Source organism: Acyrthosiphon pisum, chromosome A2, assembly GCF_005508785.2.
Source record: "Acyrthosiphon pisum isolate AL4f chromosome A2, pea_aphid_22Mar2018_4r6ur, whole genome shotgun sequence".
Lineage (NCBI taxonomy): Eukaryota > Metazoa > Arthropoda > Insecta > Hemiptera > Aphididae > Acyrthosiphon > Acyrthosiphon pisum.
In genome coordinates, this window is record NC_042495.1 from 83222107 (window position 1) to 83240429 (window position 18323).

Consider the following 18323-nt stretch of genomic DNA (forward strand, 5'->3'; position numbering starts at 1 on the left):
ACAATATTATATATATATATATATATATATATATATATATATATATCTAACTATATAAATACACAAACTATAGTTATACAGACTAAACTCTGAAACTACTTATCAGATCTTCTTGTATACAGTATTATATATATGTATAATATTGAGAAAAGATAAGATAATAATACAAATCAACAAACATGCCCGATTAACCAATAGCAACATTAACAACATTAACCAAATTACACACGGTGTAAAAAATTTCATCAAGAGCGGTCCAGTAGTTTCGGAGTTCATCCCGGACAAACATTGTGACGCGAGATTTTTATATGTATAAGATAATGCATATAATATTGCACGACAGTTGTTCAACTTGGAGAGGTTCCAAATCGATAGCGAAAAACTATGTATATCATGTTACTACAAGAATTTCATTTCAGATACACCATTTTACATAAAAATAATAACAACAAGAAAACATATTGTTAAATACCTATTTTATAGCCTATATTAGGTACCAAAAAACACACATTGATACCTTAGGTATACACAAAAACAATAGAAATATAATATTATACATATTATACCACCACACGTGTAGTACCTACCTATAAAATAAATATACCTATGGCCCTATGATAGTTAATATGAACAATAAAGGATACAATGAAAACAATTTGTTTGTAAATCATCGTTTTGTTTTTTTTTATCTTTAAAATATAACACATAATAAACTACGAATATTCGGTAGAGTATTATAATATATATGATTATAAAATAATAATATGCGTTGATTGTATTATGTGGGTTGTGGATAAAGCTGTGCGTGTTATCTACTTCCTACCGACTATAATACCGACTATTACTATATTATACACCCGTGTAGATAATCCCGTATTGCGTAGTTGCGGTAAAAACTAGACATTTTTAAATTTTTAACGTTTCATTAGGTACATTATTATCGAATTAGCCACCATTTAATAAACTACTAAAACGGACTCGAGATTGATAGATTTTGACGATCGACATTCAGTATTTCAGTAATATTGTATTAAGATACTTCACCAAACGAGACCGATAAAAATAATATTAAAATCATTATAAATATTGCTCGTATACTTACAACAGACATGTGGGACAGATTCGTAAGTTGGAAAACGTGAATTTACTATTTAGACAGACGACTGTTGTTCACAAGATATAGGGTGATTCATCCCTATCATGCGCAGTGTACACACTAATTTACCTTACAATAATGTATTTATTCAAATTTTGTTTTTTTTGTTGGAAATTTGTTGTCTACCTATAAATATCTACCAAATTTTTAAACGCTTAGATTGAGTAGATAGTTTTTATTAAATTAGAAATGCGTCAAAATTGAAATTCAAAGAAATTTCTAAGATTTCGAACTTAATGGGCTAAAGATAATAATTGAATTCTCATTCATAAAAATATACAAAATAGATGTAATTTATTTTGGTTGAGGTAGGTCGTAGGTATAATATACTTATTGTTCAGTTTTGACAGATAATATAAGTAATACTGTAAAATATTAATACTATAATATTACTATAATTTTCATATTATCATTATACAGATATACAATATCATTGACTATCATTATTAGTATATAATAATATAGTTAATTAATTCAGAGTCTACTCGTTTAAATTTAAATTTATAAAGGTACCTACATTAAATTCTTTAAAAAATTTTAAAATCATCTAATTAATATACAAGTTGACTGTAATTTAATTGTTTGTAGGTATCGCTACCACATAACACCACGTAACCGCTTAAATCACATACAAATTGTATATATTTATATTTGAAAAAATGGTTTTTAAACATTGGTACAAGTATACTTAAACTTTCTAAAGTCAGAATAATCGTTACCTACCTACCTACCTATAGGTATTAAAGGAAAATATGGTGGCTGTATAGAGTACATGCACGGTGGGTGGTGAACCATAATGTATAAGGTGCATGTATAAATTTCATATTATTGATGTCGCCTCGCGGAGGCGATGTTGAATGAGTTTCGTTAATCAGCGGCAAAAACACATCTCCGTGGCACACTTGTTGCCGCTGGAAAGTTCTATTCACGCGTTCTATACGCGTGCCTATACAATTATCGTGTTTTAATAATTGCCAGAGGTACCGATGTCTTTTGTAAAACTTCATTATTTTTAAAGTTTAAGCATCCACCCACAAGTACCTACTAGCAAACAAATTATCCAAAAATGAATTTAAAGTTGACATTTGTCATAGGCAAAACCAACTTTCGGTGCTTCTAAATGTATTGTAATTCGAAAATTCTCCGCTTTTCTGCGTTGAAATGACCATGGTAGTAAGAAATTAAATCAAATATAAAAATATATATAAAATATACAAAATATGAAACGAAACGCGCTGGTCTTACCGGTGACGAGTTCCTCCGACTCTGACGTCGTCGGCTGATCGTGCATTTCGTCCGGGTTCCCTGGGTGTCCAGATAAGGCGCACGTGATCTTGTACAATATCGGTATTAATTTTATTTCTGTAGTTCTCGAATTGACGACGACGTACACTGTACCCCGCACAACGACGACGACGACGACGCCGACGACAGTACACCACGCGGCCCGTTTGACCGACCGAGACTAACGCGCGACCGCGTTCACACACACACACACACACGCGCGCACGGTGAGAGTCGAAAAACCCGTCCGGCAGCCGCGGTGGATGAGGATTTTCGACGACGGGGAAGTGGAGAGTCGGTGGCGGCAGTCGGGGTGGAAGGAGACCAGAGGGATTATCGTGTGCCGTTCGGGGTGAAACTTTGTGTGCCACTGCGAACGGTTCGCGGCGTGGAGTGTGCAGACCGGGGGTGAGATTAGCCGGGAATATAGCAACGACCGTACCCCGCACCGCCACCGTCACTGACGCGCCCTTAATCCGGATTACGGCGGCATCCCCTCGCCACCTCCTTCTGTCCTCCGACCAGCGTCACCCCTGCAGTGCTGCCGCCGACGGGACGACCGAAACCGAAACGTACGACTACCGCGCGTACAATATAATTTATTACATCATTATGATTATTGTTATATGTTAACTCGTAAATATTCGTAAAATATGACACAATATTATATCATAATAATAATAATATGTATTACCTATAGTTTGATATGTGAGAGTATAATATTATACTCTATAGTCTAGTTCGTTGTAAAATTCATTTTTATATCGTTTATTCTTAAATATACGGGTCTCTGCATGTTATACTATTATTATATTAAAGAGTAATATCGGTTCGCGTTCTCAAGTGATAGTGCAGTTTTGAAGAGATCGAGCGTTTACGAGTGTAAAAGTACGACGAGGAGGTTGACCACCGACCGACCGAGGTTGGCATTCAATATTGCGTTTTGTCTTCCAGTGCAGTCTACGAAATGAATTTCTCTATGGTTATACATAATAATACGGGGCAAAAAAGGACAGACCCGATCGTCCTATAATCCCGCGAGTGTATTCAATTTATGGCGTATATGAATAAATATATGCCTATGGTATATCCTTGGGTCTTTGGAATAATATTAAATGATGTATACGTATATGACACGACGAGTATATCATCAGTCACTTGAGTCCGTTCGATGAACAACAATCGACAGACGACTACGGTAATATGCAATAAAATTACATTACGGTGACGGGTATATAGGCAGACGGGCAGAAATGTATTGTCGGTTCACCTCGTAATACACATTTAAATCCTTTTTTCTTTCACTGATGCAGCTGCAACCCAGTGCGAGACGGCCGCGACCGCCGCAGCCAACACATAAAATTGCCGGTTTGACGTTTTGTAAATCATCGTTACAATATACGGCGTAGGATGGGCATATATGTTCGGCACATTCCGTTAAATGTATAAACTGTATTATAATATTGTATGTTATAGAATAGTGATGGTTCCTAGTATTATATGATCAAAATTTATCACCCCATGCGTCGACGTCATCATCGACGGTGCTGCACGTGCGTCTATACTGTGTATGAACCCGAACCATGAAATTATTATTTTCTGACATGACCAAGCAGTACGCCTAATCTACGTACCGTATACCCATCAAAAGTGTATTTTTTCGATGCATAAAAATATATACGAGCATTGTTCTTCTATAATACGCCTATAATATGTGCCCGTTCTTCACGCTATTCCGTTTAAAGCTTGTCGACAGTCATTAATGCGTATTATGTCAAACAGACAGTTCTCGCTAATAGAACGGTTAGTCTAATAAATTTAAAAAAAAAAAAAAAAACAGTACAAAAATCGATTGTATTTTAGCGTAAGCTGTACCTACGCATGTGTACATAGTGGAGGGGACGTTTTTGTTTGTTCGTGGACGATTAGTACCTAGGTCTTTAAACCGACACGAAGAGGGCCATTACCTTTAATAATAATAATAGGTGAATAAATATAAAAAATAATAATAATATAACGTACACCGTCAATCATTTCCCGCCAAATGTGAATATTTTTAAATTGAACCTCTGGCGATGACTCAATATTCTGACCAAAACCGCAACAATATTGCTTATGCCAATTGCCAACCATCACTACAGATTAAAATAATATATATAATACAATTTTATAACAGCAATACATCGTTATAAAGGTGAAGTGGTGGTTTTAGGATTTTGTTTTGTTTTGATTTTTTTTTGAAGGGACAACATTTTTCAAAACAATAGTAAATACAACAGATAGTTAACAACATTATTAGTATAAAGGTGTTTTTATAAATTATAATGTACAATAAATAGTGTACGTACTTATATGTATAAAAGTTTAAAAGTATTGGTATAACTGTATAAGTTGGGTACTCATAAATTTTGTATCACAACTATAATAGACCATGGTAGGGGAAGTCGCTATTCTTCCCTTAAATCCACCACTGCTAAGGTGTAACATGGTCTGGGATGACGAGTTAAATATAAAATTGTTGGGAAGAGTCGTGGAACTTTGTAGATATAATTACCGTAGCCAAGGAGCAGGGGAAATTGTTAAGGATATTAAACATATTAAATATAATTAGGACTCAATGTAAGTTATACGTTGTCTGTGTTTAAATTTCGCCTATAAGTCATGTAAATTAAAAATAATACGTTGTGCGTTCGTAATGTATTGTATTGGACCAAGGTATAAAGTTATATTAGGTCCAAGTGTCGTGCAGATGTGACAGTTAGAATTGAATACCTTTAAAACACGGAGCAAACTATTTAAAAGACTATAATGTATTGAAAAATAAAAGCAATTTATATCATAAAATTATAATATCATATTTAAAATGTAATATTATTTCACTTAAAACCTATTCATTTTTAAATAAAATAATCATATCTTGATCAAATATAATAACTACTTTTGTTTTATACTAAATGTAAATTTTTTGTATTTTTTTTTTTGTATTATTATTGTTATATTTTAATAACACTGACAAAGAAATTTATTTTTTAATTGTTGAATCGTATACTTCACTGATTGTATCTACATTATTAATTTATCTAATATGATTAATGATATAATATTATGAAAAATGTTTGGTCTAATTTATTTCCCCAGTCTCATATTATCATTATTATTGTACATGATTTCATAATAATATTTTAAATGGAGTAGGTATTTAATGATTATGTACACTTTACAATAGAATTCAATCAGACATAAAAAAGGGGAAAAAATCTCGTTAACCTGACTTTGGGCCGCAATGGACCGGCGTAAACCGTTTGGATGAGTGTTTATTTCACAAAAAAAACATATAAGTATGAATATAAATATATAGGTAAATTAATTTATTGATTATATAAGCAATAGATATACATATATACATTAAAAAATTTAAATAATAAGGTATAGCATTAATTTGTTGGTCAAAATTGTCTCAAGTTTCAACGGATTTAAGGGAATTGGAAGCAGTGATTTTCTGTCTTTGAAAAATAGGAATCTAGGCGTATTTAAATTCAACGTACCGATCGATCTAGTGAAGCGACAAGAATTCTAATAACAGATTTAAATTTGTCGTCAAGTCTACTTCCCAAATTTTTAGTTTTTGATTTTAACTTCTCCAAAAATGTAAATATTCCATTTCCTTTTTTTGTACGAATTTTTTAGGATTTAGGAGGATAAAACCAAAAATGTGAAAAAGTCAATCTGTAGTGGACATGATGACAAATTTAAATCTGTTTTTAGAATTCTTATTGCTTCACTAGAATCGGTACGTTGGAATGAAAACACGTCTAATTTCCTATGTTCCACGTGTGTTAGACAGAGACAGAAAATCACCGCTTCCCTTAAAACTAGTTTTCACGTAAATTCGCTTTTGCATGGTTATAATAGAATTTTTTTTCAGTATCATGCCGATCGAAGGGGTTTTCCTCAGCGAAGATCAGCGGGCAATATATTATATTACTGCTTATTATTATATTATTTGTATGCACTACGCGATATTACAGGTGTATATAATAACATGTAATAATATAATACAGTTGCGGGAGGCGGTCGTGGAAAAATAACAAAAACCGTCGTCGACTAATCCGACGTGGCTTATTAATACATTTTTTTTCTCGTTCGCACGCCATAATGCAATATACTATTATCATTATAAATTATAATGTTGTTGTACTACACTGCAACTATACGTAGTTATTCGCGGACAATTGCAGTTCGCCACGGTTGAACGTAATATTATTATTAGGTATATTGTACCTGTGCATCATAATATCGCGATATCTCCACCACGCGTATCCGTTTGCGCTCTATTCGCGGCTTGTCGTTCCGCCGTTTCTTTGTACTGCGATTTATATACGTTTTTTTTTTTAAAATATACGCATCACGTGGCGTGTTAAACGCACGGAAAGATTAAGTACCTCCTCTCGGACGACGACGCAAAATGGAGTGAAATTGGCGAGCGCCATCATCAGTTTTCTCGATTTGCATTGTCACGGGGATAACGCATAATATTATTACTTGTGGCTGCAACAAATTCTTTATAAATTTGCTTAGAATGGCTTATTAGATCATGCGCTGCAAAGGATATTATAGTCATTCGAAAAGTATGTGAAGATAACACAACTATAAAGGACCGCAGTCCGCAGCGATCGCGACATGACGTGTATGCGCCGCATCATGGCCTCTTATCATATTTCATTAGGGTAAATTTAAAATATTATCATTTTTAAATATTAATAAATTGAAGGTGACAACCTAATCAACCAATAATTTCCGTGAAACCACGTCATTTATAAGTAGTCACGCTTATATCGCAGATACGTTAGTACTATAAAGAATTAAGTTGGTGGGACATGCATAATGACTCTATACATTGTATATACTATGATCATATATACCGGATTCATGATCCCACAGCGGTGGCGGTGAAGTAAATCTCCATCAAAATGTTTCTTAATGACATTATCGTAACGAAATTATTTTACGAGATCCGGGGAAATTAACAAGAAAAAAAATACCCTAATGAAAAACACCGAACAATGTTGGTAGGTATATTATTATTTAATACGCACGCAAGCCAATGGATCAAACAATGAAAACCGATTCAGTAACGGTGATTCTTTTTAAAAAAAAAATTTTTACTCGAATATACTATAAAAACGATTGTCGATAATTTAGAAATCCGGAAAAATCAAACTCGAACGTGTACAGCAGGAAAAACTGTAAAAATAATCGACGCAATAACAGTGTTCCAACGGCAGCTGCAGCTACCATATACCTACACACATGGTATTATATTATACATTATCAATCCTTAAAACAACAAAAACGAACCGGACAATAAGCATTAATCGTAATTATAGGTATATATAGATTCCACATCATTTAAAGCTATTGAAACCACAATGTGGAAAAATGAGTCCGATGATGTTGTACGGGATTTAAATTTAAAGCTCGTATCGTTTGAAAAATAAATCATTACGTACAAACAACGAGTAGGTAGGTAGTATTTGTTAAATGCATTTGATTTTTTTATTTATTAAAAAAAAATAAAGCGTACAAGTAAAAGAACACTTAACGGTATTGTATGATAAAATTTACATACTATTATTGAAATGAGTATTATAAAGTCATAGTATATTATGTGGCTAATATAACGAAATAGTAGATACGTTTTCAGTACCTACTTAGGTATTTGCGAAGTCTGAAGGATGGTAGTTTCGATCGATATTTTTAATTTTGTATGATAATATAACAATTATTGTCTTAACTAATATATTATATTATTATCATGATATAGATATTAAAGACGTATAAAATTGTAATTAAAATAAGACTGTTGCGTGAAAATACAATTTACTATACACGTGACGTATATAATAATAAACAGAATTTGTGTTTATTTTTTTTTTATTAGTGGCTGCAGAGCTACGTAGTATCGTGATGTTAAGAAATAAGAAGAAGAATCGCAACAATGGTTGAACGGAACTATTTTAATAGGCTAGGACAATGGGTACACTATACAACTGCTTAAATTACTTAGAATAATATATATACGTATATATATTATGATAAAAATCCGGCTTGTTTGGAAATCGGATTAACTCGGAAACCGAAATAATTCGCCAAAGAAATAAATCTGGATTAAGACCTGGCGCGCGCGTATATATTATTATATATATACGTGCGACCGGATTATAATAATATAATAGTCTGATAAAATGATTCTGGGTTAGTGTATATACATATATATACCTAATGCACTACTCCTCTATGCGGATTATGCCTACTTAGTATGCGTTCGATATATAATAATATCGTGTTATATATAATAATATATAGGTACGTACGGTATATACGGGTACATACGTATATGGTATATCCGAATCCAGCTCGAGTCGACGCAAACACAATCACCTGCAGGACGTGGAGGTTCTTTAAAATCGTCGTCCGGCTGCCACTGAACGGCGCGCATAACCAGACGTTTAATTTATGCGCGGCACCCACGCTAATCCGACGTTTAGGCAAACTGATACGATGGCGTATGTATAATAGGTATAGGTATAGGCATAGTGTTTAAATGCGAATGTCGTACAGACTCACATACGTTTGCGTATATTGCGTGGATTGTATAATTCGCGTATCGTACTTGTATAATATTCACGTAGGTAGGTGCAGTTGTACTGCAAACATTATAATCATAATAATAATATATTATAATATTTAACATATTTACAATAATGTACACATCGATTTCACACGAGCACGCGAGATGTCGGGGTAGAGATTAATACGGTAGAACAGACCCTAACGACGTGATCCAAATATTATTCAAAGCGTAGTGACCGTACGAGAAAATGTGTTTTTGAACGGATCGTATAGATGCTTTGTACTTCCTGCTGCAGTGATGCACCTATACACACTATCGTTAGTCCTCACGACTTCCTAGACCACGACAGATAATAATATGCACATTAATATATGTTATTGTATAACAGTGTGGACTAGATCCGCGGGGGTGCCATTTGAGAGGGGCAGGGATGCAACGTATAATTTGGCAGTTTGGCATCACGACCCCTGTACGCGTCTTATTATAGGCCTATCGTACGAAATTTACAAACGCGATGACGGCCGGATGCGTATTATGAAAGTTAAAATATTATACAATATTATGAAAACATAAATGCGCACAATATAATATTGTGTATGGAGGTAATGTACATTTAATTATTTATAGATTTGGGTGTTGATGGTATGTATGCATGCCAATGCCATATTATGCTTGACCAAAGCTATTTCCGAATTGCAACTTTCCAATTTTTTGAATCCATTAAAGTATCCAATATATAACTTTTCAACCCTACGCATACATAAAATACAAATATTCAATAGTAAATACACAGTATTTGTTGTGATGGACAACAAGTGGGTTGTGATAAAAAAAAAAAATTGGCTTGCTTAAATGTTGGCACCCCATGTACAACTATAGTCGACTCCGTAAAAATAACAATGCGTGTATAATAATATTATGATGTCCAGCGTAATCTGTCACTTGGTCAATCTTTACAGATTCTTATTATTAACATAATATATGATAAGTATTTTTAGGCTGGATACATCTTTATTTTTTTAACCGATTTTTTTTCGTAACCCGTTGTTTATCGCCATAGAAACGCTTCTTATTAATATATAATATTAAAAGTCAATATATAGTTCTCAATTCATAAAACTCCTAACAAAATATAGTATACAACAATATATTTTTCCATTGCACTATACCCAAAAGTATATCTATATATAATACTAGATTATTATACTGTAATAACCACAGACTAATATCGCGATAATCATGAACTGTTTTATGACGTACTATGATAATATAGACTGGCACGAACGTATATAATATGTACCTATAATAGGAACAATATTATGGATATTTAATGAAAATTATAATTAATTTAAGAATTAAAATACTTTTACATTAACTTAATACTTATATTGTTCGTATATTATATATGTGAATATAGTTCTGTGATGTACACCTATGAGTTTAATACAAGCAGGTAGAAATAAGTATATAGACAGAGGTGGCGTAGCCAGGAATAAGTCGAAGTAGAAGTTTTATACAAACTGTATGATATAACCACCACTTGGCTACTCGAATTAAAAAAAATATGATTGGCCGTACATTTAGTTCTTTTTATATGTTTATCGTACAAACGGTTACCTAGTATTACCATTTCCAGAGTTGTATCACCTATGGTTATAGCGAGCATCGTTAATAAGAACACTCAGTGGCGTATATAGGGGGCGGTGGGTCAACCCCACACGAAATGTATTGTTGATATGGAATTTTAATACGGCGATTAATTTATAATATTAATTAAATATATATTTTTTATAGCCCCCCCCCCCCCCCCAAGAAAAATAATTCCTATATACGTTACCGTCTGCTATCGATAGTTATTATAGTTTATTATACATCATAATATTATGGGTAATTACAGAACACAGTTTTGCGTATATTTAGGTTTATTATTTTTTTTTACTGTCGTTATTTTTGTTTAGCAGAATATCGACTGACGAAACGTATTATACATAATAATATATGATACGGGGAAAACTAGCCACGTGCTGCCCTTGCAACCGGCGAACTGCTGCAGAGATTATCGTCGCCCGGATTACTCGACCGACTCTCAGGCATTTCGGTCGGCCGAGCACACTAGTCCGTGTGCGTTGTGTACACCGTAATCCTTATACCGGTAACACACACGCACACCCACTTACAGACACACACACACACATACACTCACACAGATATTATCACATACAAATATATATACCGCGAGTGTTTATATATAATATATATGTATGTGTGTGTGTGTGTGTGTTTATCGTATAGTCTTTTGTTGTACACCATTTTGCAGTTGTAGTGGTAGTAGTAGTCTTAAGTGTGCGTGCGTGAGTGGAAGAGAGGTATATATTGTGCGGGGAATGACGGCGAGGCCACCGAAGGGATTTAAGCCGTTATCCCTAGCGTTCATTAGTGCAGGATTACCGGGTCGCCCCGGGCAAATACCCCGACGGGCGAGGGCTATTAGGAAACGGATCCGGCAAATCCGGATTACCTCAAGGGCGCTAAGGCGTGGTAGTGGATGTGGTAGTGGTAGTATAGCTGGGTATACACGGTAACGTACGAGTATATATGTGTATGTGTGTGTGAAAGAACAACGGGTGAGTGGGTAAAGTCTCGTTAAATCGCGTGTCCACCGCCGCCGCCGTGATGATTTTTCTTTCCTCGGTGCCCCATTTGGATCCTTCCACCGCCGCATATCCTCGTCCTACCGCTACAACCATCACCAACAACATCGCCGACGCAAACTCCTATATCTGTTCACTACACACACACACACACACACACACGCACGCACGCACACGCACACACGCAAGCGCATACACATACACACTGCACCAATTACACATTCGGAGGCCAATACGTATATACTCGAACTCATATACACATCAAAATACGATAAAGTCCCCAAGGTATTGAACGTGACGTATACGCCTATACATGTACATCGGTTTATATACATGACCGTTTTGCTCCTCCACAGTGGATTTCAAAGCGATTGGTTAGGGACTAGGGTCGTCCAATTTATAGAATAGAAGATAACTGCAATTTCGAAATTGTAGCACCGTATAACCGCGGATCTACAATACACTGTCTCGTCTTAACGGTTTTAATTTTATGTTTTAAATGTTTAATTACTATTCCGACTTCCGATAATACGTCATAACTGAATAGTCTTGTTGCCTTGTTTAATCGTCTCGATAATCTCGAGTGGCTATAAGACGTCCATTATAATCGATCTCAAGGTATTAATTAACAATCGTTGCTGCGTTATTTATAAGGGTACAATAATACTCACTTTACTTTACAGCGAGCATTTACTCCAAAATCAATTAGTGCTATGGTGTATGATATATTTCCTATACTTTTATTACTTTATTGTTTAAAACATACACAATTATTAATACCCACGTGGTTATTAGACAAGGAATTTAATATTATAAATTATAATACATCATATTCTATGTAGGTATTAGCCGCGTATGATAGTTGCGATTTATCTATATAAACTCGACTCTTATTCTAATCACTATATATTATTATAGTAAGTCTCAGGCATCAGGCTATTTAATTTCTACTACCTAGTTATTCTACTTAGTTATTTAACTACTAAAACGATACCACTTCGATGTCTTAATATTATATTTTAAGGTAATAATATTTTTCCACATAAATCTACGTATTAATCCACCCATGTCAGTTTCAAATTTTGTTCATACTTTATACTTGAAATATTACCCTTTCCTATATTATTTATTTATTTAAAATAATTAAGACAATTTTAAAGATTACATATGATTTGTAATACTGTTTAGATTAATGGTGTTTTGACTCCTACAGTTGGTTTTTAAATTTTTACCGCATATACTATATAGTTATAACTTATAATGTTTAAACATTTTACACCTGATTGAATCGATATTATATAAGTGATAGCTATGGTGTTGTATAATTATATTGACATAAAACAAAAATAATTACAAGATAATATGAACACTGTTAAATTCTGATTCTTCTTTAATTATTATAGGCCTCTAGTCCATTCCATCTTACATACCCAATACTCCATTCCTCTCTATCTGTTGCCATTTCTTTCCAATTCAAACCCTTTTTAAGTGATCTCATATAGTAATATTGCTTTTTACTGCCTCTTTCCTTCTATAAAATTACAATAATATGTAATATATTATAATTTATAACAATACAATGTACATAATATATTAATAACATAAGTAGATATGTACCAAGTAAATATATGACAAATCAAAAACAATTTGTAGGTTATAATAGGTATAACTTTGAGATTCTTTTAGCAGTAAACGATTATTTTCTCAAAAAAAGTTAACGTTTTTGAAAATAAATTATTATTTTTATTTATTCCCAGTTACAACGTTCATTTTTAGTTTCATATTTCAAAACAGAATATTTTATTTGAGAGTTTTGATGTATAAACATCGACTTATTTGAAACGAGTAGATAAATAATAATTTTAAGTATTTAGAGTTAAGATGTGTGGAGTTTAATTAGAAAAATGTTGTCATTTGTCGTTCAAAAAAGTAAAAATTCAAATGTCGATATGAAAAAGACAAATTTAGCTGTTTTTTTCTAAAATATTGGTTTGAAATTCAAAGTTTAAACTCTGTAAAAATAATAATTTCGAAATCGTTAATACATTTTCTAAATAACAAGTGTTTACTGCTTACCCAAAAATCAACCAGTATATTTCAGACACATATTATTAATATTAATACAAATATTAATATTTTGAATAAGCAAGATTAACAATACAGATTAGACAATACATATTATATATAAACTATTCCCCACGATTTAAGGCTTTGATTAACAATATAGATTATTATAATACTTCATACTTTTTCCCAATAATGTGTACATAGGACTCATGTTAATATTATATGTTCAAGTATTTTACAATATTTTTTTTCGTCGACTAATAAGCGTGATAATGCATATCGTGACCATCTGTGAGGTTATATTGGGGAGCTTAAATTTTTTCAATGGGTTACAATAAGGGTTCTTAAAACACTACCCTTTTTTGAAAACCATTGAATCAGGATGACCCGAAATCGAGAAGATAATATACATTTTGTATGCTCAGTGTCCGCAGTTAACGTGATAGTTATTACTTATTATAATATATTATGTAAACGGTCAAAGGTCAGTAAATTGTATTATTGTCAGGTTTAACGTATTATCGACAACGTTATACACTACATAATATTTCGTTTTGTCTCGTCCATTGTTTGTTTGAAACATGTTGAATGAATCACATTCACTTAAACAAGTTATATTTTGTTTAATAATGTGGCATACTATAATAACTTTTATTACTCACACAATAGTGAAAAATTTGGTAAAATCTAAAAACCGACATAATATAATATATTATATGCGAGTGTGTGAAACTGTGAATGTTTTAAGGCACGTGTAACTAATTTATTTATCCAATTTTTATACTTTACCCGCACCAAATTCGATTTGTATCTAAAGTTATAATAGAAATATTTTATCCAGGCATTAAATCCAACTGTTTGAATTTTGAACTCAGTTTTTAATCCAACTGTTTGTATACAGTCATCAAATGCTTGTTTACCGTACAATTTTAATTGCTCTATAAATTAACGATGACTGATATAATTAGGTAGATTTTTTCGGCCTTACCTACTATACAAAATCGGTCTTAACAAAAGCTTGAACTTTTTATTAAGGACTGTACCTACGATCATATTTAACAATGTAAAAACTTTTTTACAGTAATCAAAAAATTATGTTTAAGGTAATATAAAATAATAATATAAATCAAATGGTATAAATTAAATTAGCTAGTTAATATTATAAAGGCTTGAGAGACTTGGTTGAATCCATTTGATTGATCCATTGATGGAACGTCGTGGATCAAATGAGTATTAAGACGATCCGGTCACAAGCACACCACGTTAAAACGAGGAGATATAATTTATTGTAATATTATTAGTTTACAATTTTGGATTTTATGAGACTTGAGTGTACCTACAGTCTGTAGTGAGGAGGGACTACGTTAACTCAAAATATTTCTTATACAAATAAAATTGTCTCAAAATAATATACATAAAAATGTGTAGGTACATTAACCAATTATCATACATTTACAACGCGTGTTTCTGAGTCAGATTTCACTATACCTATCGAAATACTGATTAATTATACAAACACGGTTGTGTGGGACGGGTATTGCAATAGGCACCGTACCTTATTAATTCGATTAGACTCGTTAAAGTAAATTATTATGTTACAATGATGGTTTTCACTATTGTTCCCAATTTTGTAGAGACTTCAACAATTTATATGATATGAATGGTAGATTTAACTATGTTGCATATATATAGCAAACCCATTTCTAATATCTTAATTTCTTTACATCTCTTTCAAGAATCGACGATGTAAGCTATTTTTTTTTAATAATAGAGGATTTATTAAAATGCTGAAAAATCTTTAATTTTGGTTCCAAATTATTCGTAATTTATTCTTAAAAAGTTAAAAATAAAAGTTACTTCGAGGTTTCTATTCCATAATTTCTTAAAGAGTTCAGGTTCATTCTCTCAATATCAAGTGCACTCGACGATATTGAGCTAGATTCGAACCGAAATGTGCGTTCGATTCGATGTGGTTATATAATGTTTATAATAATTGATATGCACGGTGGTCAATATGTTCGATATTAATTCGGTACACCGAATCACATGATATAGGTATTACCAATATATAGATATAATATAATGAAATATAGGAACCAGGATTAAAATATATTAAATCATCTACCTACCTATAGTTGATACAACGGATATAAGTATAATAATGTGTGTGGCGGTCAATCTAATTGAGGAACTCAGATCTACGAGTATCAATGGCCCACTTTGCTGGTGGGGTATGGGGACTTTTCCGGGTGGGCCGCAAATGGTATTAAAGTGAGCTGATAGTACAAATGATAATAGGTATTAGAGGCATTCCCATTTATAATGACTGTACACAATCACGACATATTATACATGTACAATATTGATTTTTTTTTAAATACCTAAGAATGATTTATTAAGATAAACAAGACCATACAAATGCACATACGTATGCACATTTTTATTGCATTTTATATTATATTATATTTTTATTAAGTGCAAATTATTATAAGTTATTTTGTTTAGTAATAGTTATTGGTTCCAAAAGCAACATGTTCTATAAAACTTCAAAATAAGCATGCATTTATAGCCTAAAAAATCACTACCTATATAATATTATAATATATATATCCAGGAAGAAACAAATTTGAGGGCCAGTAACATAGTTTTCCCCGGCTGAATTCACAGTCCACCACGCCTAAGTCGAGTAGGTACACGAAATGAACACAACACAGTACACACATATTCTCATAACTCGTATAGACGGCGATGCAAACAGTATACCTATACGCCGTATTATATTATTATTATAGATTATAATGCACCTGATGTAGATAATCACATTAAATTAATATAGGTAGTAAATAAGGCGCGCGTCACGGGCAGATCATTAAGACGTGCTCCGTGTTTCTCTAAATAATAAATAATAATATTACGTCTGATTGTGTTTTTTTTAAATATTTTTTTCTTTGACTTTGCATACCTATATACACGCTATGGCTGCAGTTACCTATAAACATATAAATGTACACGTCATGCGTCTATTATTATTATAATACTAGGCGCCAAAAAAAAACCCGTACTTGTGCGCGTGCGTGTGTGTGTGTGCGTATATTGTACGTATCGAGCGTCACACACACACACACACATGGCTGAGAATTTTAATATGAAAATTCCACACGAGGAAGTGTCGCAGCGGTCGGCTTGAAAAAAAAAATGATCGCAGTAACATAATATAATATTATAAGATGCGCCTAATAATAATTGGCCGAGAATATAATATATAGGTATAGGCAGGACATCGGTGAGGAATATTATGCGTACAGGCGTCGGTGGTTTCACGCGGCTAAATACGAAACAATCGGGTATTATATTATTATTATTGTACGACTGTTGTGGCGAAGATTTTTTTCCTGTCTTTTTTAATCTATATACGCCATAAAAAAAAAAAAAAATAGTAAAACGAAGAGTATATAATGCATATATATATATATACATATATAATAGAGATAATAATAATCGGTGCACCGCGACGAATGTGCATCGCGGGCTTCACATTGTTCATCCCGACGGCGGCGGCGGCAGAGGCAGTTGGCAGTGGCGGCAGTGGCAAACTGCCGGGTTTTTAGCGCCGCCACGTCGGCCGCCCGGACCGTCGTCATCGTGTGTCCGTGTGTGTGTGTGTAAACAATGTGGAATTAACCTTGGCCAGGCGTCGCGCGCGCGAGCCGAAGACGTCTGGCCGGCGAGCGTCAGAGTGTAATATTGTAGAAAAATAGAAAATAGAAAATGAGATGAAAAAAAAAAGTGGCGACGGTCTGTGGCTGGCTATATAATATAGGTAGACGGACACAATAATAATAAAATATACGCATTCCATCGGGTGGCGGCGGTCGCAGATACGCACATTAGAATTCCTTATCAGCGCACATCACCTGGGAAACATCCTTGAGTGGCGCACATTTTTCTCGTGTTTTTGTACCTATTTTTTTTTCGGCTGTGTTTCACTCGAATTTCCCGGGCCGTTTAAAATACTTAAATACGCATTCCGTAGTCGGCGGCGGTGCGCGTCACGTGTTGATAACTACGCGGAATTTCGATATTTTTTTACTATTCTGATGTTAAGGTCGGAAAAGCGGAGATTTCCTTGGCGACCATATAATATAATAATATTATTATAATAGTAATAATAATAATAATATAAATAACGATGATCATGTACACACGCCAACGGACTATCGTTAACGATTCATGATCCCCCCTTCTGAAGATTTTTCCACGCCACGGTAACCAAATTGTCTTCGACGTCCCACGATATCAAATTAAATTGAACAAACTTTGCACTCCACAAGTCCTTAATATTATTTCATATACATTTTGTACATTCATATACCCACGGTATACATGAAACTGATACGTATAATATAATATATAGGAAAACAATAATACCACCTCACGCGTGAATACTAATATTAAACTATAAATAGGTATAGGTACAATAAACTCGGGTCTTATGCGAGTACAATAATATGAGTATACCGAATAATATACG

At 33.2% G+C, this 18323-nt stretch overlaps 1 protein-coding gene across 2 annotated transcripts in view; it reads right to left on the reverse strand.

Moving 5' to 3' along the window:
- LOC100168564 overlaps positions 1-18323 on the reverse strand; it is a 94405-nt gene that overhangs the window by 34017 nt on the left and 42065 nt on the right. Inside the window, exon 1 of one of the 2 annotated variants that reach the window (XM_029490438.1) lies at positions 2402-3059. The exons of the other annotated variant lie outside the window; for it this stretch is intronic. Within the exon in view, the coding sequence (XP_029346298.1) occupies positions 2402-2447 (46 nt within the window). The 5' untranslated portion in view covers positions 2448-3059. Of the gene's footprint in view, positions 1-2401; positions 3060-18323 lie in introns of those variants that run through there. 2 annotated transcript variants of the gene reach the window in all.